Genomic DNA, 24,506 nt, shown 5'->3' with positions numbered 1-24,506 from the left:
CTGTCTTATCCAAGATGGCAATGAGTCTGCATACCGGGAGGAGGTGAATTGGCTGATGCTCTGGTACTATCATTATCAGAACTGTCAGTCATCACATCATCCGTATATGATACATACACTACTGCTGCTGTATATTGTACAAAAACATAAAATTGCACAGTACTTTTATTTACACTACCATGCACTTCTCACACTTTATGTACATAACTGATGAGTCATATATTCTGTATTCCTATTTAATACTCGTACTGTCTATATTGTCTCACATTGTCTGTATTGTCTCGTATAGTCTGTTTTGTCTTGTCTTGTATAGTATAGTGTTATTTATGTCTGTACTTTGGAGAGTCACAAACAGCTGGAACCAAATTCCTTGTGTGCATCGACACACTTGGCCAGTAAACATGATTCTGAGTGTGATTCTATAAAGCAAGGGCTAAAACCCACTGCACCACTCTATTGATAGATAGATGAATAGAGGGGATTATATTTTATCTGGGGTTATTTCTACTGGTCATAGTAGTATTGTATGTATGCATGGCTGTATGTATGGCTCAGGTGCACGTGTTCCTGTATGTACATTGTTTATTTCCGGATTGTTGTAAAATTGTGCACGCGCAGTCTGTAAATAATGAGCTATTATAGAATCCGAAGTGAATAAAACGTCAGAACTACTTTGCTATTAATGAGACATGTATCTTTGCAGTCCGGAACCAGCTCCAAATGGGTGGTAGAGATGCGTACATTTGTAAAAATCTAGTCTAAATAAGACTGAATTCATTTGACATTTCGAATGATGTCCACTAGAGGGCGCGCAAAACATTACAAAATGGCCGAATGTCAAATAACTATCATTGTATAATTTCGCCACTAGGTCGACAGTGGAATTTGGTGTGTACAAGTTCCCTATATAGTGCATTAATATAGGGATTAGGAGGTGGTTTGAGACGTGTCTGTTCCGATTTGCTCTTTGGGTGGACTGGCGTGTTTTATCCTCTGTGTCATGAAGTGAAGACACTCGGCTGCTTTCGGTGGTTCGTTTGTTGGATTTCAAGGACAAATCCCACATTTATAGCTGTGTTTATTTCGACAGGAGCTACAAATACACCCTGAGAAAAAAAATAAATAAAACTCAGTGTCAAACTCAAGAGGACATGGTTTTTTAATATCGATTTGTTTTCTTTCCTTCACTAAGATGGAGCGTTTAACCGCGGAAACAGTGGGTAAACTTTCACAACGGTGTCCTGGTGGAGATTTGAAACATAAAACTGTTTTCTGAATCGTTTCTGGATCATTTCTGACAGGCTTCTCGTATGGAGCTGGCCAGATAACAGACAGTTAGCCGGCTAGCTAACTAGCTTGCAATGCTAACTGTTCGACTTTCGGATGGAATGGATATAAATGTTAGTCAAGATAACACGAAAAGAGAAATATTTATGTTTTTATACGTTTAAATGACGTTTGAGTGATTTTTTTTTTGCCTCAAACCCGCTTTAATACAGAGCTTCTAATCGTTGCAGCTGTTCATTCATATATAACGTTCCTGTGGATTAAAGCCGCTATAAGAAACTTTTCCGGTCCGGCAACAAATAAGACCTTTTTAGAGCTGAAACAACTTCTGTGGACTGTTAAACAATGGGTTCGTTAAAAGCCCTGCAGGAGTGGTGTCGAGTGCAGTGTGTGGGATATAATGATGTGGACATTAAGAACATGTCAGCGTCCTTCAGAGATGGACTGGCTTTCTGTGCCATCATACACAAATACAGGCCTGATTTAATGTAAGTCATTTATTATTATTATTATTATTATTATTATTATTATTATTATTTATTTTCCTTTCTGAGTTTTCAGGTTGTATCAAGGTTAATGAATCGATACCAGAAAGATGACTCAGTGTACTGCTGTGATTCCGACTCAGGGTTGGGACAATATGTCAAACCTGAAGTGATTCTAACTTTAACACCAAAGACGCGCCTGGAATTGGTGCAAATAATATCACAACGCTCTGCTACTAAAACCCCAACACTAAGTAGATGTGGGGAAGTCGTGGCCTAATGATTAGAGAGTTTGACTCCTAACCCTAAGGTTGTGTGTTCGAATCTCGGGCCGGCCACGACTGAGGTTCCCTTGAGCAAGGCACCGAACCCCCAACTGCTCCCCGGGCGCCACAGCATAAATGGCTGCCCACTGCTCTGGGTGTGTGTTCACGATGTGTCACGATGCAGAGAACAAATTCTGAGTATGGGTCACCGTACTTAGCTGTATGTCACGTCACTTTAACCGTAGTGTAAAGAACGCTCAGGAACGACATGATACGATGGTGATCTTTTATTTTTTTTTACGATTCTGGTCTTTACTCGGGTCTGAAAACAACTATTCCAAACCATCCAAAGACGCAACCTGGAAAGGTTTAAATTTTTTATATAAATATTTATTAAAGGTCCACAAAAGAAGATTTTCTTATCACTTTGCACTAAAACAATTGTTCTCTCATCAGCCTCTTTTTTTCCCACTCTCTTTAGGTTCATTTTCTTTCTTTGTACTCTCTCTCTCTATCTCTCTCTCTCTCTCTTTTTTTTTTTTTTTGGAGAAAACAGAAAGACTTTCTATTTTGAAGAGTTTCTTCTGGCCTAAAACTTCACCTTATTAAGGATATTATTTACTTTGTTAAACGTCGTGTTTTTTTCAATCCGCCTATCAGTCTCAGGTCATTTTTCAATGTTCACCATTCAGGTTGCTATGGGAACGATAACAGATTAACGAGCACGTGCACGACGATTTCCCCGATCTGAACAGTAACAATCCTTCAAAGGGATTTAATCATAAATATGTTTTTCTAAAAGTTTGTGATGTCTGAAAGCATAAGTGGAAAATTTGATTGAATTTTTTTTATCTGAGATAGTTATACCGACTTTAGATTGGATCGTCGTAATGGTGTAAGAGCCTCTTTGTGCCGTTTAGCTCTTCCTCATCCTCATACACTTATACAGGAACTGAAAGATCAGGTCGGAAACGGCTCAACCGGCTTTCTTTTTTAGAAACCTGAGACAGGAGAAAGTGACTATTTTAAAGTGTTAAAATAAGTCATAGTAAATTTATCTTCTGGCCTGATGAGGTTTGGTGAGCAACAGGCATTCGCTGTCAGTGTGGCATATGATATTCAGCCAGCGCAAAAAAAAAAGAAGTGGTTTATTTGGAAGGTTGGTCTCTAGGTAACAGAATATTTGAGCCATGTTTGTGGTCTGAAGATAAAATCTATCTCATTCAAGATGAGACATATGGGCAGCTGTATAATGAAATTCCTATTGATGTTTTAAGTAAGGCATAAAACATAATTAATGATGAGGTAGTGAGAGTTCTTGCAGGAAAACTGAGTATTCACAGACGTGCATGTGACTCACTCTGAGTTTTTTGACTTCGCCATATTATTAGCACACACACCACCGTCTGTCACATTCGGAGGCACGAGGTTAGCGTCGTGTACGTGATCTAGAATGACAGAATGGGATCTGACTGTAACAACAGTCCTCTTATTTTCTGTTCAGTTCTTTATTTTTCTCCTTGCTGAGTTCTTCCATAATGATTAGATCAGCGTCTATCAGGGTTACAAGAGCAAAGGAAAATAAAGACAAATAAATCATGTACACTTTGATGTTACAAGTCAAAGGTCAAACAGCATTGTTTTTAGACTTCTAGCTTTCTTGGATTAATTTAGATTTAAAAGGCCTGTCTATGTAAATCTATATTTATGAGAGGAAAGTTAGTTGTAATGCTTAAGTTGATTAGATTTATGCAACTTACCCGTATGGAGGTTGCCAGATTTTTCTCGAGTACAAGCGTTTAAAAAGAGTCTTTTTCTTTTTCACTATCAAGGGCTCGTGTTAAAAGCTTGAAAAAAGTCAGGGATTTATTATGCACTGAAGAATGAAAGAAGAATGAAATGCTAATTCATTAAAAAAAGGAGAAAAAAAAGTCTAGTAAGATTTTACTGTCAGCCTTTAAAATAGCACTTGATCCAACATTCTATCATTTCTTATACAATTATTTATTATAATTGTTCATCTGTATTATCAGAAGACATTATTACAGAACGGAGAAATAATCCTAACCGAGCTTGTTATGAAATACTGTGTATAAATTTTTATTCTGTAATAAAACTCAGTACTATTATTGGTTTTATTACTAAGCTGGAAGTTAATAGTAAAAGCTGTAGCTAAAGCCGTGTGCCCGAACTTTAAGTAGAACTGAACCGAAATGATTAAATTAACACACGTGGATGTCGGCGGTATGAAGATGTTATGCAGTGCAGCAGCAGCTCAGACAGTAAAACCTCCCGCTGGGGATTTCAGACAGTCGTCATAACGACATATAGACGCTGCCTCATCGCTGTTAATCATCTCGAAGGACACTAAGGATGCACTCTGAAAAGTTGCTAAATGAGTCGCATGGTTAGTTTCACCTGCCGTGTTGTTGACACTTACACTTCCTGAGCTTGATGCATGTGAGAGAGGTGAAAAAAACCCCCAAAACAATCCTGCAAGTTTGGACACGAGTATTGTTTCCTGTTAACTTTTGTACGTATCTGTCTGCCAAATGCTCTCTGTAAATGTAAATGTATTTTCTATCGGTTCGAGTGGCTGCTCTGCTTCCCCCGAGCTCGTTTTGATGATCCGACCACAACGGAAACGAGGGGCTTTGTTTTCTCTGAACAAATACGATTTTGGCTGGTTGTCAATATACGCAGAATCTCATGCAAATCTCACCTGTTGTCACGAAACGCTGCAGGAGTGCACGAGTAGCTGCAGTGCGGCATGCGGTGTGAAACTCCGTGTGAGAGTCTTTTGTGTTAATGCTACATAAATGCGCCATGACCGTCTGAGACCTTGGCTGCAGATTAACTCACCTGACTGAGATTTCTGTTTGATCCTGCATGTAAGGTTCTCACTCACTCACTCATTTTCTACCGCTTTATCCGAACTACCTCGGGTCACGGGGAGCCTGTGCCTATCTCAGGCGTCATCGGGCATCAAGGCAGGATACACCCTGGACGGAGTGCCAACCCATCACAGGGCACGCACACACACTCTCATTCACTCTCACACTACGGACAATTTTCCAGAGATGGCAATTAACCTACCATGCATATCTTTGGACCGGGGGAGGAAACCGGAGTACCCGGAGGAAACCCCCGAGGCACGGGGAGAACATGCAAACTCCGCACACACAAGGCGGAGGCGGGAATCGAATCCCGACCCTGGAGGTGTGAGGCGAACGTGCTACCCACTAAGCCACCGTGCCCCCCATGCATGTAAGGTTAAACTCGAATAGTTTGACTTCTCTGTCTAATTTATTTTTAAAACAACCCCCGAGTAGAAGTTTGACAAATGACACATTTGACAAATTCTATGAAATGCATTGAGGTCATTTCTGTCGTGTCCCAAAATATGGTCCTGTTTCTGTTCAACAATAAAGAGCAGCTTGTTAAATATTAATCTCACGCCGCTCAAGTGTTCAGATATCGTCCCCAATGTCAAGACTACAGTTATTTATCATAACTATTTAGCTAACTAGGGAATATTAAAGCATCAGATATACACACACACTGTACATTGTATGTCTGTATTCCTCTAAACGCATACATTTTTATTTTTTAAACAAGTCTTGAACAATCACGTACTGTACGGAGAGTTTCGCTTCCTGACGATTTGTTGATTTCGGATTTCAGCTAAAGTGCAGAAGCTCTCGTGCCGCTCGGGCTTTTTTGAGAACTGAGCGTCTTTGTCCAATTTCTATTTCTTGATTCTCATCTTGATTGTGAGAAGTGTTAGAACACATGCAATATAATGGTTGGATTGATAGAAACCTCTAGAACTTCTCCGTTTCTGTTCCTGATCCTGTGAATACCAGAGTCTGCAGAGTCTATTGATTTCTATTGTAGTTGTGAATACGCTATAATATGTGTGTGTGCGTGTGTAGTTGACGGAACGGTCCAGATCCCCTCTGGTTTCGAACGTCGTCGATCGTGTGATTTTTACAACCGTAGTCACTATTTGCAAACTCTCCACAAAAGAATCCTAGAATGGAGAAATCTAGGGCTAATTAATTTTACTCCCACTTAACATTCTAGAACTAGCATTTCTGTTTGTGTTAATTGAAAAGTCTAGCGTCTGTCTGATAGCACAGAACCCAAGGCTTCCGTTTCTGTTCTCCATCCTGAGATGTGTGTGTGTGTGTGTGTGTGTGTGTGTGTGTGTGTGTGTGTGTGTGTGTGTGTGTGTTTGTATGTGCTCGACAGAATCTTCTAGAACTCTTCCATGTGAATCGTTGAGTCGGAGAATTCTCCGACGCCTGCCTAGAATGCTCGAGAATTTGAGAATCCATTTTCTTATTTTCTTTTTATTACGGTATCCTTGATTTATTTCTGTTCGTGAACCTGAGAGTTCTTAGAACGTGTGCCGTTTTTTTCCGACAACATTCCAGACTCTGATCCTGAGAAGTCTAGCTACAGTAAAAGACTACAGTAAAAATTCACAGTAAATCCTGTTTCCTTTTAAGGACAGGTCAGTATGAGCCTGGAGTGGCGTCATGGCAGAATCCGTCAGCTTCAGAGGAAATTGCAGCTTGCTGTTGTCTGGGTTATGTATTGCACCTATGTGGATTTACTGCGTTTGTGGTCTTGCACCAAACACCCCTACCAACCACCCCGCCTCCCCTCACCCCACCCCAAACACACTCAAGCACACTGAGACTATTGTTTAACTTCTGACACCAGGCACTCAGATACTGTACCAAGCACAGGACATGACCTTCCACTGGCTGCAGTGAGACACGAGCTTTTCATGGAATATTTAATCATTTTTCTTTTATACAGTATGTGTATTCATTTGTCTAGTGTGTGTGTGTGTGTGTGTGTGTGTGTGTGTGTGTGTTTCATGACTTCAGACTCAAATAAGCTTTATCTAATGATATTTTTTTTATTACTTCTAAGATGTTCCAGTTTCCAGGATCTAGAGTTTAGACAGCGAAGTTCCTAAACTTCATATTTAACCCCTAGCCCTGATACAGGAAACACCGGAAAAATGTGCTTTTCTCTTTTTTTAGCTAAAGCACTGAAACGTTAAAAATGATCCCCCAAGCCGAAATCCATTAGCGGCGTGTTAAAGACGTACATTTCTGAGTTATGTTCGTTTTGCACCAAGTTGATCTCAGTGAGCTGTGAATTCCTGACCTTGTGCTTGTGAGTCAACTGAATAGGAAAGATTGAGGATTTTGCATTTCCGTGTCGATTAACAGGTCGCGTAGTAATATAACCTACTGAAATACACAAGTTAGGGCTGGGCGATACGGCTGAAAACTGTATCACGATATCGGTGTTTCATATCGGGCGATATCGATAATTATTGATATTTTTTATGACCCATTTAAAATAAGGACCAGGAGAAAAATATATTACATTTAAACATTTTTATTTTAAACTTAACCTTCCGCTGATCAGAATCCCCTCAGTTATTAAGACAGAAATGTCAACAACCAGGAAAACTCAAATAATGAAAATGTAAACAAAAGTCTAAAGTCACAATGAACCCTTAACAATTATCTCTGAACATTTAAGGTGCAAAATGAAAGAAAATGTAAGAAATGCTTAATAAAGTGTAATAAAATGTTTGCCTGTCACTCCCTACGCTGCTAGGTTACCAGAGAGTGAGCGCCGTTGTTAATGCAACCTCTTTCTTCCGACGAAGAATAAAAAATAGCGAACACATTTTTTATTGATATCGATCACGTGTCTATCACAATACATATCGTTATCATTTTATCGCCCAGCCCTAACACAAGGAGAAGAGCGCGGACGTGTATAAGGGTTAATGTCGGCACATCTGTCGTTTACTACATTAGCAAAACCAGCGTTAGCTGATGAGCGTAAAAAAAATGTATTCTTGATGTGTAACTGTCTTGTACAGTGCTCAGTAAAATGTGGGTATCATATCAGCCTGCTAGTCTGCAAAATGTAGGTTATGTGACGATCGTGGGCTTTCTGTGGGCGACAAGTTGGATTCTGTCCCACAGCAAAGACAAATGATTTCTTTCTGAATTGTTGCATCTCCTAAATTTACTAACGAAAACTTCTCTTGTGCGCTGAAGCACTTTGCCAACCTTACACAGAGCTCCATATTATATTCATTCCAAGATTTCTTCTCACTGTATCAGATCTTTAGCAGCACGCTAAAGAGGAAAGATCACGTCTCATGTTTCTAACGCCGACTGTCTTTTCTTCTCTGTTTCCTTCTGCTCCAGAGACTTTGACTCCCTTTCCAAAGAAAATGTCTACGAGAACAACCGCTTGGTGAGTATCACCTTCAGCTAGTCATTTTCTAAGCTTGGTTTGTAAATGATCTGCTAATTAGAGGGTGCTACAGTACACACTGACATTTTAGCTGAGCCTGGGGGTTTTAAGCTGTTCCTGTTTAATGGCTCACACTTTCTGATGTTGGTTTGGCTGGAGCTCTAAAACGGTCGGCGACGCTTTAACAGGTTTAATCCTGTTTGGAAATGTTCATCGTAGGTACATGGAAGGGAAGAGTGTCAATGTTTTAGTGTCAATGTTTTGTTTTAGATAGACATACCAAATGAAATGAAAGTCATTAGTGACAGTTAACCTGCTATATTTACTCAACTGGTTAAGGCTCTGGGTTGTTGATCTGAGGATCGGGGTTCAAGGCCCAGCACAGCCAAGCTGCCACTGCTGGGCCCTTGAGCAAGGCCCTCAACCCCTCCCTGCTCCAGGGGTGCTGTATCATAGCTGCCCCTGCACTCTGACCCCAACCTCCTCAATTGGGGTATGTGAAGAAAAAGAATTCCACTGTGCTGTAGTGTATATGTGGTGATAATAAAGGCTTCTATATTTCCAGGCAACTATGAATATAGTACGAACAATGACATGAAAATCAAGCCGCCTGTCGCCGTATGGTACTTCTGCCGTTTCGTTTCGGACACCGTTGCCGGGTATTTAACATTAACGGCAGGTTTTGACCAAGTGACTGAACGTCTGGCTCAGATTTGTGTGTTTGTGCTGCTGTGTACTTAACATTCAGCCTCAAGTTACCACTAAACCTGCTGACCAGCTGACACAGCAGGTGGAGCCTGTGATTATCAGAGCTAAAGTGCTCACCTGTTATCAGCTCTATGGAAAACATTTTCACCGCTGCAGATAAACACCTTTTGTCTTGTTGTGAAAAGCACACAGCACGCTAAAGTCCGAACGGATCAAACAGTGCCGTAGAGTTTAAACTCCTAAATAAAGAATGCAAACCGTAAGCTAGCTTCTCAATGACTAGTCTAACGGCCAAGAGGCGTACGGTTTATCTCTGAGATTTGGATAACAGAGTAAAGGTGCACAAACTGTGTGTGTGTTCTATATAAATATTTAATGTGCACATGTTTTTCTGTACCCACATACTGTTACACCAACTCTGTTTCTATGTAACTCCTATCGTTGTCCCAGGCATTTGAAGTGGCGGAGACGGAGCTGGGGATCCCGGCCCTGCTGGATGCAGACGACATGGTGTCTATGAAAGTGCCTGACCGTCTCAGCATCATCACCTACGTGTCGCAGTACTACAACTTTTTCACCAACAAATCTCATGGTGAGTGGACTCAATGTACACACACACACACATACACAGCGCATACTGTGAGGCCAGGTAAAGGTTAACCCTTTCTTGCCTGAGTGTGTCTATATATACTCCACACATACACACACACACAGAACATAATGTGAGACCAGGTAAAGGTTAACCCTTTCTTGCCCGAGTGTGTCTATACTATATATACTCCACACACACACACACACACACACACATGCATACACACATAAATAGTAGATCACTTGCTTACTACTTCCTCCTCTTGCATTGTCAGTATTCATTTTTTATTTCAACACCACTAATTTTGTAAAAAAAATTCTGTGTAAGTAGCCGATATGTCCATCATATAGACTGTGTGATTTTATCGTAACAATCTATTTTTTTTTTTTTGTCTCTATCGCATTACGAGAAAAAAAGGCGGTTAGCGAGAGAGAACGTAACTTTTCTCGTTTCACTCGACTTTCCACAGCATTAAGATAAGATAAGATTCCTTGTGGGAAATAAAGAACAGTTACTATAAACAGATAAAAAGTACAGAGTTGTAAAGAAGTATAAATTATTTCGATTTCGAAAGCTGACGAAAGCTGTAGTGAAGTCCATTGCGTGTCGACGGAAGAATTGAGAAAAATAAAAATGATGTTTAAGTGTTTGATATCGATCATTAACACGAGAGGAATTTGATGTGAGATCTGATGCTACTGTTTTTACACACAGAAACATTTTTAGAGCCATTTTTTCTGGCACATGTATTAGAGTGAGTTTAGGGATACATTATTTGTTCGAATTAAGAAAAGGGGGGAAAAAAACACATCCTGTTTTTCTCATTACAGCTAATCCTCCATGTATGAAGAGACCGGGCAGTTCGTGTCATATTGAACCAGCAATAAAAAAATCTCCCGCACCCCTCGAAGACAAAACCGCAGCATCTGAGGTAGGAAACTACACGCTAAGTTTCTACTCGTATACGACTCTCTCTGTTTCTCACGCGTGTTCATGGAAAAGGCGTATAAATTTAACAGAGAATGCTCAAAAGAGTTGTACAGAGTTGTTATTATTCTCTTATGAGCTTAAGCTTTTTGAAACACGTCCCAGGAAAAGTTGCAGAGAAAGAATGACAGAGCCCAAATCTGGCCCGAGTCCATGTCCTCAATCATTACTAATGCATCCTGAAAGCCTACGCAGGAGCCTTGTGTGCTAATGATTCCGGCCTCTCAGGGTGTGGGGAAACAGCAGAAAAGCGTTTGCTATTCCACACAGAAACGAGAAAGCATTGTGAGTTTCAAGTCAAAGGATTCAAAGCTTTCTAAATGTGCATCAGATGTCTCTGAGCTCATCTGCATTCTGCATTGCGTTAGAAGACGAGGCTCATTTAGTAATTCAATGTTTTCCAGACACGTTAAATCTTGTCTTCTGTCACTAGACTCTTTGTCTGAAGTAAGCACACAAATTGGTTTAATCTTCTGACCAAATGTCTTTAAATTAGCATCGTGAAACCTTTACGTATCGGACGACAACATGCTCGATGAGTTACAGATGTGTTATTAGAAAACAGGACAAGATCCAAACATGCCAGCGCTTGTACCATCCTCAAGAAATCCAGATCTGTGGGGATTTAAATTAGAAATAGCCCTGAGCTGAATGACAACCCAATACAACATACAAATTCAGTCCAATAATAAAGTTACCATTGAGCAATTTAGTTGAGAAGTCGATCATGTGATGTTTTTTCCTGTGTGGTGCTTTATTTAATGCGCTGAAACACTTCTATCGCCGGAGTGCAGTAAATCACTCGAGACTGTATTTGAGGCTCACAACAGCGTCTCTTATTTTGGTCACACCCTGGTAAACGCTCAGTGTCGCCTAGCATTAAATGTGACCGGCTCTTCTGTTTAAAAAGCATGTCACGATCGACTGTGGGGTTCAGAAGTAACCGTGATTCTCCATTAAAGATCTTAAGCTCCTTCTGTTTCTTAAATAAAAAGCTGCAAAGTATCTGTAGTGACCAGGATCACACCGTGACCAGCTTTTACACTCATATAAAGTTTCGCTTCCTGATCACTGGTCTGTTTTGCATTATTGTTTAGAAGAGAACATCCTCTCGCTGCCCTCTTCTATGTTCCTGACACTATTTTCAGCCACTTTGTTGTCTCTTCCTCTCTCATCCTTTTCCTCCTCTTCGTTATTGTCTTCGACCTCACTACCCCATGGAATCCCTTTACTTGGGTATTGAAATAGACTTCTCAAGCATTAAACCCTAAGTTCTACCCTTTCTCTGTGTTTACTGTGTTCACTAGATCTGTATTACGATCAATTTTGATTGGTTTACGATTTCTTTTTAATGCAAACAAAGTCAACGTACTGACAGATAAATATTGCACTTAGATATCGATCGATTCGTGATTGTAACTATTATGGATTTGATCTTCCCGTCCCTTCCTTCCTTCTCCCCTTCACTTTCCCTTACCGGTTCCACATACAGGCGAATGCAGACAGCCAATCAAAACGCAGCAGTCTGAGCAGTACGTGTGCTGCCTGCGAGAAACATGTTCATCTGGTGCAGAGGTTCCTCGTCGATGGTAAACTCTACCACCGCAACTGTTTCAGGTAATACATCAGAAGCCTGAACACCTGGCTTATTGTTGGAAGACAAACGCTAATGGTCTTAATGGGAACTAGTTGGGAAAGTTAAGAAAAGCCTCCTGGGTGAAGCTCCCTCGACAATCCAGAGTATGCGAAGCTTCATGAGATATACATTTAAGAATTTAGAGAAATGGAATAGTTTTGATTTGAAAGCTTTCTTACTGCACAAGCAGAATGTGCCACTGTTTATCCTGTAACCTGATAAAGCCAACATTGTGTTTAAATTTCAGGTGTATGGAATGTAGCAGTACTTTATTGCCTGGCTCTTATAAACATGTCGGAGATGCTGGATCTCTGGTCTGCACACACCACTACACCAGGATGTCGTCAAACAGCCAGAACGGCCGTCCGGATTTGAGCAAGCAGCTTAGCAAGCCGCTATCATCCAGCTCCAGCCCTGAATCCACTCCAAGTGGGGGAGGTTTGGACAAAGCATCGCCAGAGCATTCAGATGCCAAGGAATACATCACTCCATCTGATAACTTGCCCAGAACACACTCTCTGGATAGAGAGACCAGGAACGATGAAAAGGGAGTGAAAGAGATAAGAGAGGAATTTAAGGATGGTGTGAAAGTACAGATAGAACCCTGCCCTCCAAGTCCCCCAAATCCTTTTGAATCTGACGAAGAAGAATTAAAGGAGGAAGAGCAGCCAAAGCCAGCTACTGATGTCACTAACGGACTCCTTCCTGTGGCCTCAAAAAAGAGCACCGCTGGAGAGAATCGACCAGTTCCTGCCCCTAGAAAAGTGTCTGATTCGTCCCCTAGTGTGCGTCCTGTGCCCAGGCCACGACCAAGACCCTTGCAGAGTTCAGCGAGTGTCAGTGGTGGGTGTTTTAGAAGAGCTACAGTTAAACTTTTTTTCTACTCTGCCTAAATTCACTTTATATTTAGTCTATATGTGCCATCCCTCCCAACCTATGTTGCTTTCTCGGCCTTCTGAGCTTCCACATTCTGTTCTTCTTTCTTGCTGAACTAGAAAATGAAGGTTCTCGCAGACCAGTTCCACGTGAAAGGTCCCAGTCACCTGCAAGGTAAGACTTTCACCTATTCATCCATCTGTTTGTCATTATTCAAGTTTATGAATGTCCTCATGTGTCATTGTGTCTCTCATCTCCATGACTGTCATTGCTCCCACCTCCTTAACCAGCTCCATTCAGTCCAGTGACACTACCAAACCCAAAGACCCTCCCTGGTTGGCTCTTGTCAAACAAGAGTCCAAGAAAAAGGTGGCTCCTCCCCCTCCTAGAGCTGTAGCCACTCCTCCTCACTCTACGTGCACTTCTGCCAAGATCGAGGAGGAACCTCGTCCAGCCACGCCCCCTAACCCCTTTGAAGATGACGACAACGCGGAGGCAGAGCCCGAATCCGCAGAAGCGTCAGTCCCATCTTCTGTGGTTGCCGTCCATCCGTGGTACGGGATTTCACAGAATGCTGAAGGCAACACTGAGAACCCCGTCCACTCCGTGAGTCCAGGAAGTTGCGGCAGCAAAAAACGGCCAGCGCCCAGAGCCCCAAAATCTGTCCCTACAGGTCAGTGTACTGAAAAGAAGCCTGGATTATTCCTACCACATATTCATGAGTCATGAAAGGCTTAATGAATCCAGGTGTTAAGATATCGAGACTTTAAAGGAATGTCATGGTTTCTTAATTTACATTCTTTATTAGACCTTTATGAAGCATTAACATAATTCTAACTTATAACAATGCTTGCTGACAAATTAGATGACTTTTATGAATGCTGGCTTGATAGAAAGTGTTTGTGGCCACACGTCCCCGTGCAGTTCCTCTTGTCCCTCACTTTGTACGTTTTTCTGTCATCCATTTCCACTGGTGTTCCATTTCCTGCCTGCTCTTCCTTTAGCTCTTCCTTCCTCTCAGTCTTCCTCTGCCTGTCCCTCTCCAGCACTGAGCACCGAGAGCCTGTCCTCCTCTTCATCAGACCACGGTTTCTCCCGAACCGCCGCCACGGCTTCTGCATCCCCACGGCCGTCCGTTACCGAACAGGAACATCCGTTCACCAAAAGCGTGTCAGAACCGTCAATCAGCAGTCCTGGCTCCTCCCCCTCAGCTCCTTCATCTGAACCTATGTCGCATCTCTCACCTAGTCCCTCTCCCTCACAGCCTTACAGTAACACTTGCTCAGCACCAGCCACACCTGAGACAAACAGGAGCGCAGGAAGCAAAGCGATGAGACCTCCCCCTCCACGTCCACCAGCCGCTCCAAGTCCTCTGGTAAACTCGCCAACCTCACAGCAAAACACGCCCAATAAGGTGAGCAGTTTTAGGTCTAATAATATGCTATGAGGCTTGTGTCATGAATGCAATTTAATTGAATTCATCATTAATACAATCAAAATAAACAAATCCATATTATAAGGTTTTAAAAAACATACATCCCAACCACATAATGCTTGTGAACCCCAATTCATATCACTTCAAATCAGTTATAAACAGGCAAGGTTTATTTTCCTAATTTCCTTTTATTTATTTATAACATGTACTACAATTGAGTTGGATCTGTATTGCGCTTATAACAATACACAGAAACGCGGATGTATGTTTATATTTAGATCCGTAACGAGCGAGGCAGATGTGACAGGACAAAAACTTCCTGAGACGACAGGAGTGAGAAACCTTATTCAAAAAGGAACCCGCCCTCTTCTCAGTGGCACCACGCAGTCAGATTTTACATAAAAATAAATAATCTTAGTTTAAAAAAAAGCAATATTTTTCACCTTTGAAGATGATCGGATATAAATATAAAATCGCAGGCTTATTAAATTTCGTATAATTTTTACAGTTTCATGTTTTTTTCTTCAGGAAATTTGGCTGAAAAGTTTGGTGTAATACTTTTAATAACAGCAGTTGTTGTTTAATGGATTAGTTTTTGAAGGTTGCCATGACCTCGGTCTAGCAAACACTTTTAAGGAGGCTGTGATGAATTATGTGGTTATGCATTTTGGCTAACTGTCGTCATCTGTCGTCTCCTCCTCTGATCCTTTTCCTGTGAATCCATCTTTCTTTCCTTCTTTCCTTCCTTCCCATTTTACATTCTCTTCGATTTTCCACCATCACCCCCCCTTTCTTCTGTCTTTCTAGCGAGTAAATCCTTTTAATAGGAAGGCTTCCCCAACAGTCACCTCCCCACAGTCCAGACCCCCTAAAGGCCCTCGACCTGCTCGCCCTCCAGCCCCCGGACACGGCTTTCCTCTCATCAAACGCAAGGTACCCTTCATCTCTTCATTGTTCCACACAGGGATTAGACCCGTGCTGAGTTTTATTTTACACTCCTATCCATCATCCTGTTCCAGCAACTCAAATTAATCTGTCGCTGGCTGTGCAGGTACAGTCAGATCAGTACATCCCTGTCGAGGACATACACGTCGAGATGGGGACACTTGAAAGGCATTTGGATGAGCTGGAGCAGAGAGGAGTGGAGCTGGAGCAGAGACTCAGACAATGCTCTAATGGTGAGGTTTACTGTCCTGAACCAGGGGGAACTTTTTCAGTGGATCAATGGTTCCTATTACCCCTTTTCCACCAAAAAGAACTGGGTGCTGGTTCAGAGCTAGTACTGGTGCTGGTTCAAAGTTGGTTCCATTGGCGAACCTTCTAAGAAGCGGTTTGCCTTTCCATCGGTTAGAGAACCGTCACAGAGCCGAGCCTGACGTCACTGTATGCTTTTCACGTCACACAGCAACGTTAGCGCAGCAGCGGCAAACACATCAACAAAGGCGGATGTTGCTTTACTGTTAATGTTCATGGCTTTGTGAACCTACATTAGCATCCAAACGTGGTGAATCCAACGTGTACGTGCAGCTCCGTGTAATTTGTATAAACGGAGGTTGTAATCGAGAAAGTACATAACATTATTTCATCATTAACACAGAAAAAAGTTAGCCTCAGCATGTAGCTACCTACTATCATGGGTGCTGATAATCAATCATATTGCGGTAAAGTAAAAGTGCATTAAACTTTAGTATACTTAAGGTACATTAGCAAAGGTGCTAACAGTAGCTCCGCCCACAGCCCCTGACGCAAGCGGTTCTTAAGTCTAGACCAGCAACCTTTTGGTGCTACTTAAGAACCACTTTTCCTGGTTCAGAGCCGGCGCTTTGGCTGACGAAACAGAAAGAACTGGTTCTAAATTAGGCTCCGAACCAGCACTCAAACTGCCTCGGTGGAAAAGGGGCATTAGTGCACAAGGCTATAGTGCTCTGAGGGAGAGGGATAAATGAGCAAAACCAAACACGAACAATATGTTTGGTAAAAAACGTCTTATTTAAATCCTTCCCGATGTGTACTGATGTGACCTGATGTTTCAGAGGAAGAGGAGGAGCGGCTGCTGGTGGACTGGTTCACTCTGATTCACGAGAAACATCTACTGGTACGCCGAGAGGCAGAGCTGGTGTACACGTAAGTTATCGGACACACCGTTAAGGCAGAGAATCAACGCATCCTAAAAGAGTCGAGAAAGATTTGGAATATCTTGTAGGAGAAAAGGACAAGACTGTGGTCTGTTTCCCTTCCAGGGTAAAGCAGCAGCATTTGGAAGAAAGGCAAGCTGACGTGGAATACGAGCTTAGGTGTCTCCTCAACAAACCAGGTGTGTATCGCTGAGTCAATCACTAAACACACTGATTCACAAACTGACTCGCTCACTCACACCGAATCATTAGGCCGAGTGAGTCGGTTTCACATGACACAACTCTACCAATGATACCGACTACATCATGTCGGTGTCACGTACCAGACACAATAATATCAAGAATAGGAAATTTAAAAAAATTAATAAAAAATACACAGAGTACCTCTAAAGAAAAAAAAAAGCAAAAATGGCCAAACACTGTTATTTGAGTCTTGTTTAGGAAATACAGAGTTTTCAGCAAATATTAGCAGGTGAACAAAAAAAAAAACACACACGTTTCAAAGGCTGAAGTTCATGTCCTACTACATTAGGCATGAGAACAGCAGGAAGGGTGAACGGGTCTCTTGTGTACCTTATAGAAAGTGCAGAGTGAATTAGGGGGTATTTCATTCTGTCTGTTAGAGAAAGAGTGGAACGATGAGGATCGAGACCGGGAGAAGCAGCTGATGGAGGAATTGGTGACCACCATCGAGCAGAGGAACCAGATCATCAACAGCATGGATCAGGACAGACAGAGGTATCCATTACACTCACATAAGACTAGTTTACATTTCTATTATTTTACTACACTGTCAGCCTCAGGGTCCTAAAGAGCTCTGTTTTTCTTTAGGGAAGAGGAGGAGGATAAGCTAGTGGCTGCCATGTTAAAGAAAAAAGGTAGATTCTTTTTGTTGGTTTCTTTCTTTCTCTCTTAGATATTGTCATTGCAGAACCTGAAAAGTTTTCTGCACATTCCATGTAGCGATCTTCATCAGATTACACTAAAAAACCATCCTGTCGTCCATGCCCTATTTATAGACGACGTTCGGGATAAACAGTACATGTTATGTTTGTACGTTTAATGCTTTACTAAGCAATCCTTGTCTTCTTTCAGACTTCCATGGAGAGGGTGAACACAGGAAGAAGCCCGGGAAGTTTAAACCCATGAAGGTGCTGAAAAGGCTGAGCCATAAAGGTGACGTCGCAAAGAGCCCAAGTCCACGGAAAGAAAAAAGCTGAGCACGAGATATGGACGGACACACGCGCTTAAATATAAGGCTAAATCATGTTCATCCTGGACTCTGTGATGAGTAAAAAGAAGACACCAAATTGTCTGGGTGCAAACTGAGCAGTTCTCATTAGAGCTTACCTTTGTACATCAGTGCAGTGTCAGCGCCAACAATGGCTTTTACCCCATACATTTTCATTGCTAAATACAAATCTGAAGCAAATGTCATTTCTCACGAACGGTCGATCAGCCCAAGACGTGCTTTAGTGTTTGCCGTTTCTATTTTCTGAGTTTTGCACTGGAACATGAGTGCGGAGGCCTGTAAAGATCCTGGTGACAATTTCTGCTGTATTTAGTTCTGAAAACTACAGATTTGCCTCAACTTTAGAATCTATTTGTTTTGCATGCATTTGAATCGCAAGTAGTTCCTACCCTGATGTTCCTGAATTCCCATCACAGCACCACAAAGAAGTCTCTTTAAGATTAGAACATTTTGTCATTTTGCTGAAAAGGAAAAGCCAGAATTATTAGAATCAGGTATGAAAGGTTTTGTTTGCTCAATCATGCATTTTAGATACTTAACTAAAATCTCCTGGTGTGTTGTGGTGCTGTGTAAAGTGTATTCATGCGTTTTAAGACGTCTTGTATAGTGCTTTTATAACAAAGGACTTTGTCTCAGAGCAGCTTTACTGAACAGAACATTTTTCTGTAGATCTATTTGCAGTTCTCTTTAATGAGCAAGCACGAGGTGACGGTTGCAAAGAAAAAACTCTCTTAGATGGTATCAAGAAGCCTTGAGAGAAATCAGACTCGAATGGGAACCCATCTTCAGAGAGAGTGATTATAGATGTATAAACAAACGTCTTATATGGCCAATTGGAGCCGTGTAACCAGGAGCTCCTGAGTGACTCGTAAATGAACTCATCGTCTGAGTTCGTTATAGACTCGACACCGACTCTTCTCTACCGAAGCCTGCGAATGGCTCAACGATCGAGATACAGCATATGTAGAAAAATATTTTGCCTATTGATTAAATAGTTGTTCTCCTCAAAGTTCTCATGGGGTTGGCAGCTTCTAAACGTACGAGGTGATGTATTAACAGGTGGCTGAGCAAAACCTGCAGGCTTTTAAAAACAAATATTTATACATGAACAGTCTGGTGCTAGAGAGTGAGACAGACGGTTACTAACATATCTAATGCAACACTCATTCAAAGCTATTTCCTATAATTCAATGCACTTTCTCTGTAGGAACACGATTTAAATGTATCTGGGTTGGAACAGACGGATGAAACTTAACTGGGTTCAGTTGAGGTCATGTGACTACAATGAGCATCGCATCACATACCAGCATCACTGAGATTGCTCAGCATTTTTACAAAGCCATGGAAATGCTACCTTTTACAGTGCCATGTTTAATCCTTGCCTTTTTGAGTCTTAACGTAAGGTTCGGTTTTAGTTTTCAATGTCTGTCTGACTCTTGTTTATGTATTTATAAAGTCAGTCTTGATGTAGAACACGTATATGCGTCTCAACCTAGGGGTTGACGTTTCTGTTTGTCTTTCGTCCGTTATTCTGTTAATAGCCTTACTCTACATTTTTTTGAGTCTTTGTGCCTCTATAAGTTTAAAAAAAAGGGCTTTTGTTGCATAAAATGTGTTAAAAACATGCAAACATTATTGCAGGATGTAAAAAGGATCATTTTAATTAAATGAACAGCAACACCGGTAGAAACTTAATGTCTGTCTTTCACTCCAGTGAAATATATGGGTCATCATTCAAGCAATAAAATAAACAATTTACAGATGTCCTAAAATCATGTAGTGTCTTAGACCGTTAACTAGGCAGTACTGAAGTGTGTGTGTGTGTCTGTGTGTGTCTGTCTGTTTGTCTTTTTGAAGTGTGTGTGTGTGTGTGTGAGAGAGAGAGAGAGAGAAATATTGTCTGCTACATTAACTCTGCTCTTCAGCTTTCTTCATTTTTTCCTCTTCCATACTCATTGCCTCGCTGCGCGCCCTGTCAATCAGCTCAAGCTCACGGATTTTCTGTGAACGTTAGACAGAACACACAGATCCCAGAACAAAATGTTAGTGACTGGCGATGGAAGAAACAAGCAAGATTTCTGTTTAATTCAAACGAGAGGTCTTGAGAGAGACGTACTGAAAGCAAACTGCAGAGGTTCTTAAGAAATGATATTAAATTAATTGTGTTTGATGCTAATTGGGATAAATATTAGGGCCACAGAACCTTCTATTACGATGGCTCATATATCCGCCAGTAGGGATAGCCTGCTTGTTTTTTGAGCAAGGTTTAGGTGAAATTATTCTTTTGAGTGAAACTATACTTCAAGATTCTCGAGAGTCTCTGAATCCCAATTTAAGAACAACTTAATATAATATAGCTAAAATACAGATAGAAATTAAATGGAAAGAGCAGATTAGACGATGCCTCTACTAGCTTCCGTTCAATATTTAGCACACGTTGATTAAACGACTGCTTCACAAAAGACATATTTATGATGTTGAACGTTGATTTTTAATTTTTGTTACTTTCTTGCTGGAAGATATAACCATAATGTTTTACCTGAGATATTTCTGTGTTAATGATGTGATGATACTGGCTTCCTTTTCCAAGAGCAATCATCTCCTCCAAAAACCGCCTTCTCTCTTCAATCTCATCGAGAACTGTACGGTATGGATTCAACCAAAGCCGTGTCACAAATGACATGCTAACCTAATAGTTAAAACACCCTAAACATTTTTACACTAAACATTTTTAGAGCTAACTGCCAATTCAAATCGAGTCACCCTTTGGATTTGCAAAAAAAAAAAAGTTTAAGAACATTCAGAAATATGCATTGTACTGCTAATCTTACCCTCCTGGAACCTGTCTATCTCACTGTCCTCCACTCTGTTAGGAGGTCTTGTGTGGGACAGCGAAGGCTGTGCTTCTTCCTGACCTGTCGCGAGGATGTTCTGCAGCCTGTGCTTCTCTTTTTCCAGGTCACCTTCAGCCAGAGGCATCGGGGAGACAAGAGGGATATTTATCTTAAAGCATATGCTTCAGAAACTACTGTGAAACACATATGTCGTATTTAGTGAGTTGCAGCTGTCGCATACGTGTAGCTCTGGGCCGAAATCGCTCCCGTGTGTAGTTGTCCCCTGCACAGCATTTCTCTGCGGTGCGTCTCTGTGGTCTGGATGAGACAACTGGGCCTTTGCTGATTCTTATCTCTGGTTTTGTAGATGCTGCAGATGATGTAGGCTTACAGATCAGTGGTAAGGTGCCACCATCTGGCACACCAACAGAAAGGGAACCGGTTTAGAAAAATTCATGCTTAACTGTATTAATAATAAAATGTATTAATAATAATAATAATAATAATTAATGATGATGATGATGATAATGATAATAATAATAATAATGGATATGAAGGACAGGGCTACTGTCAGAGCTGCTGGTGTGTTAGGAATAAAACACCTATGAGAGTATATAAAAACAATCACAGATGGGGTAGTGAGATGATACCAAAGCAATTTGTCAACAATTACTTCTTGAAAATGAATTATGAATGACAAATGACACAGCTGGTCATGTTACTGAAAAGCTAGAAGTCCTCAAGACTGTCCCATGTGGAAACACTTACTATAACAAACATTGGAGTCTTCTTCCATAAATGTTAAAAAAAAAAACATCATCATCATCCCCCCTACAAAGATTGACCATTAAATGTTTGTTCCAGTAAAGAAAACATATGAGAAGAAATGCATTAATAATAATATTAGTTGACTTAGTCCTGATTTGTATACAGATAAATGTGTGTACCTCAAACAAGACCTGCAACTCATAAAAAGGTGAACAGTTAAAACATTTTGAAGTACATGAAAATCTTACTCTTCAGCTCAGTGTTGATCTGTCGCTGTTGAAAGTTGGTGAGCCGTGATTCTCTCATCATGACTGTGGACACACAGGCACACAGACAGACAGAAAGACAGACAAACAGACCCAGACAAACAGACACACATAAAGACAGACAGACACAGAGACAGACACACACAGACCCAGACAAAGAGACACACACAGACAGACAGAGACACAGACAGACAGACACACACACACAGAAAATCAATCAATCAATCAATAAAATAACCAATCAGTCAACACCACAAAAACATACCTTGTATTAATTCCTGAGTGTCCTTGCTGTACTTGAATCGTGGACAGTCCCACAGTCCCTTATTGTTGTTGCTCACACTCTTCATCCTGTCCATCTCAGACCGCAGACAGTAAAACTAATGAAAACAAATAACTAAAACTCAGTCTGGATACAAATATTGCCGACTTTTGATTATAAGCGAATCGATTTTTTTTAACTTAAAACATAAACTAACATAAACAGGACAATATTAAAAAATAAACTCAGCAAAAACACACGATTTCATTAGTCGCACAAGCACAGCAACATCCGGTGAAGTTGCCATGGATACGAGAATACAATCAATTCGGAAAGACGTCAACAGGTGGCGACAAAGTAGAAAAATATAGACGTGTGTGTGTGTGTGTGTGTGTGTGTGTGTGTGTGTGTGTGTGTGTGTGTGTGTGTGTGTGTGTGTGTGTGTGTGAGTGTGTGTAAAAATATTCATAATATTAAAACTACATTTTTTCCTTCCCATATAATCAGGACACCTTACGGCCAATTCATGTAAAGCACACTGTACAGAATAAATAAAAGCAACAAAATTCAAAGAAATTCCATTTATTTGATATAAATTTGTATCAGTAATGATTAAGTTAGAAGAAACAGTTTCCATGCAAATATCTTTACACTTTTAGGGAAACCAGACTCAAAAGGGATCCAATCCACACACACAAGGTACCGACCTTACTTACAAGGACTGTATGTCAATCATCAAGTTATACACGTAAGTTACATATAATACATGTATTATATTGTTAATAATAATTAACACACGAATAAGGCCAATCTCTAAATGTATAAAATATAGTTTAGTATGGAGTGAATCTTTAGTAAGCTGCTATGACCTTCTCTATAAGCATCATTTCTGTTAATCACTTTACACACTGATAATACTGAAACTGCTGATGGGTAGAAAAAGTGCAACATTTGCATCCTTTTGTTAACATGAGCTTAGCTGCATTTCTAGATAAATGAAGACTAAACTGGTGAAAATGAGGAGGAGAGAAGAGCCACACAGACCTGAAAATAAAATCTACTGCTTGGTTTTGAAGTCTGTCAGACTGCTTTTGCTAGGTATGACTCATCATTTCAAAAGCCGTGATTGGTTGATCCTACAAGTTTGATGAAAATGAACGTTTGGTGATAATGAGCAAAGGATGTACCCTCAAATCAATAAACATACTTATACACTAATCTTATGCAGACTGTAATTGTAAATATTTCACATTCAAGAAAATATCTGGAAAATGAATAGTAAGCTGTAGGGTTATAGCCTACATTAGATTACATGTTATACATTACATGTTATACATTACATGTTATAGCCTAACATTAGAATCTAAAATATGTGAAAACTTAAGCTCATTACACCCTGTTCAAATAATGATTCGTGTCTTATTTGCTCATATTAATATCCTAGCTGGCATATTTTGTACTTTCACTCCCATATGGACCCCATTGAAAACAAGATGGCCTATCTCAGGGGGCTGTCCTTAAGTAGAAATTACAACGTTACAACTCAGTGTGGTCTTAACGAGGGTAACACGGCTCAGCTTTTATCAATGTCTGTGATTACTTTCTTCTCCGGTGTAATAGCATTGAGGCATCGAGTTGGTGAAATAATTGCATCTCTAAGGAGATCCACCACAAACATGATTCCTGCACGATCCAATCTGTAGCGTCTCAATAATTCCCTGTCATCCAGTGTTTGCAGGACATCTCTCCTGCCTCCTCTGTTGGCCATTTTGTGCAGCTGCTTAGGGGAACTCCTAAGCCACTAAAAGTCCTCTTCCCTGCTCTTAGCAGATCTCGCCTTAGGAGCCCTTTTAAGCACTAGGAATCTTGAGGAATAGCTTTTATATTAACTGGGATTTTCATGTCACTTTTAGGGGAAATTCTAAGAAAACATCATGACTGAGAATTTTCTTAGAATTTGGCCGCTAGGAGCCACTTTTTGCACAAAAATTCTTTAGGGATACAGGCTCTGAAGTTTAAGTGGGTATTTCAAAACATAAGGCTTTGTTTATTTATTTATTTTATTGAAATCCTTCAGGAAACACCATACAACACTTTTCATTACATTAATATTGCCAAGAAGTCAATTCACATTCACTACAAATAATGCAAAAAAATTACTTAAAAAAAAAAACATTAATTGAATAAATTGTGCTTAAGGACGATATAATAATTTGCACATATTTTAATTAAAATAGTATTATAGAAAGAAGTTTAAATGAAATTATTTTAAAATTTTTACATGAATCACTTTCTTCGTTTGTTTTAGAGCAAAACTCAAACCGCTAAGTATGCGGTTAAATTTCCTGTTCTGTCGAAACAGCAAGAATGACCAAAAAAATCGTTACAGAGACCGTCGTTAAACAAGACGCTTC

The 24,506-nt window shown here is 40.5% G+C and overlaps 2 protein-coding genes and 1 long non-coding RNA gene across 4 annotated transcripts; 1 reads left to right on the top strand and 2 right to left on the bottom strand.

Moving 5' to 3' along the window:
• The first annotated feature begins 956 nt into the window (after positions 1-956).
• On the top strand, positions 957-19,438 carry micall1a (MICAL-like 1a). 2 transcript variants are annotated; one of them, XM_027133563.2, is made up of 16 exons: positions 957-1,775; positions 8,293-8,341; positions 9,500-9,641; positions 10,472-10,572; positions 12,121-12,245; positions 12,512-13,107; positions 13,260-13,314; positions 13,431-13,813; positions 14,187-14,554; positions 15,383-15,508; positions 15,627-15,753; positions 16,609-16,699; positions 16,816-16,889; positions 17,334-17,448; positions 17,542-17,588; positions 17,806-19,438. In XM_027133563.2, the coding sequence occupies exons 1-16, from the start codon at positions 1,633-1,635 to the stop codon at positions 17,928-17,930; spliced, it is 2,667 nt and encodes an 888-aa protein (XP_026989364.2). In that variant the 5' UTR covers positions 957-1,632; the 3' UTR covers positions 17,931-19,438. The 2 variants fall into 2 exon arrangements, with proteins under 2 accessions (XP_026989364.2, XP_026989363.2); XM_027133562.2 differs by having other exon boundaries at positions 958-1,775; positions 14,145-14,554.
• Positions 19,439-19,648: 210 nt separating this feature from the next.
• On the bottom strand, positions 19,649-22,353 carry c5h22orf23 (chromosome 5 C22orf23 homolog). The gene is made up of 6 exons (XM_027133575.2): positions 22,096-22,353; positions 21,813-21,875; positions 21,038-21,211; positions 20,794-20,925; positions 20,502-20,602; positions 19,649-19,963 (listed from the first exon to the last, which is right to left on the bottom strand). Exons 1-6 carry the CDS (start codon positions 22,187-22,189, stop codon positions 19,871-19,873), a joined length of 657 nt encoding a protein of 218 aa, XP_026989376.2. The 5' UTR covers positions 22,190-22,353; the 3' UTR covers positions 19,649-19,870.
• On the bottom strand, positions 19,649-22,687 carry LOC125141276. The gene is made up of 2 exons (XR_007140654.1): positions 22,466-22,687; positions 19,649-19,787 (listed from the first exon to the last, which is right to left on the bottom strand). It is a non-coding gene; the product is annotated as an uncharacterized LOC125141276 (long non-coding RNA).
• Positions 22,688-24,506: the final 1,819 nt, after the last annotated feature.

Source organism: Tachysurus fulvidraco, chromosome 5, assembly GCF_022655615.1.
Source record: "Tachysurus fulvidraco isolate hzauxx_2018 chromosome 5, HZAU_PFXX_2.0, whole genome shotgun sequence".
NCBI classification, from domain to species: Eukaryota; Metazoa; Chordata; class Actinopteri; order Siluriformes; family Bagridae; genus Tachysurus; species Tachysurus fulvidraco.
Note: the sequence above shows the minus strand (reverse complement) of the source record. Positions and strands in the feature narration are given on the sequence as shown.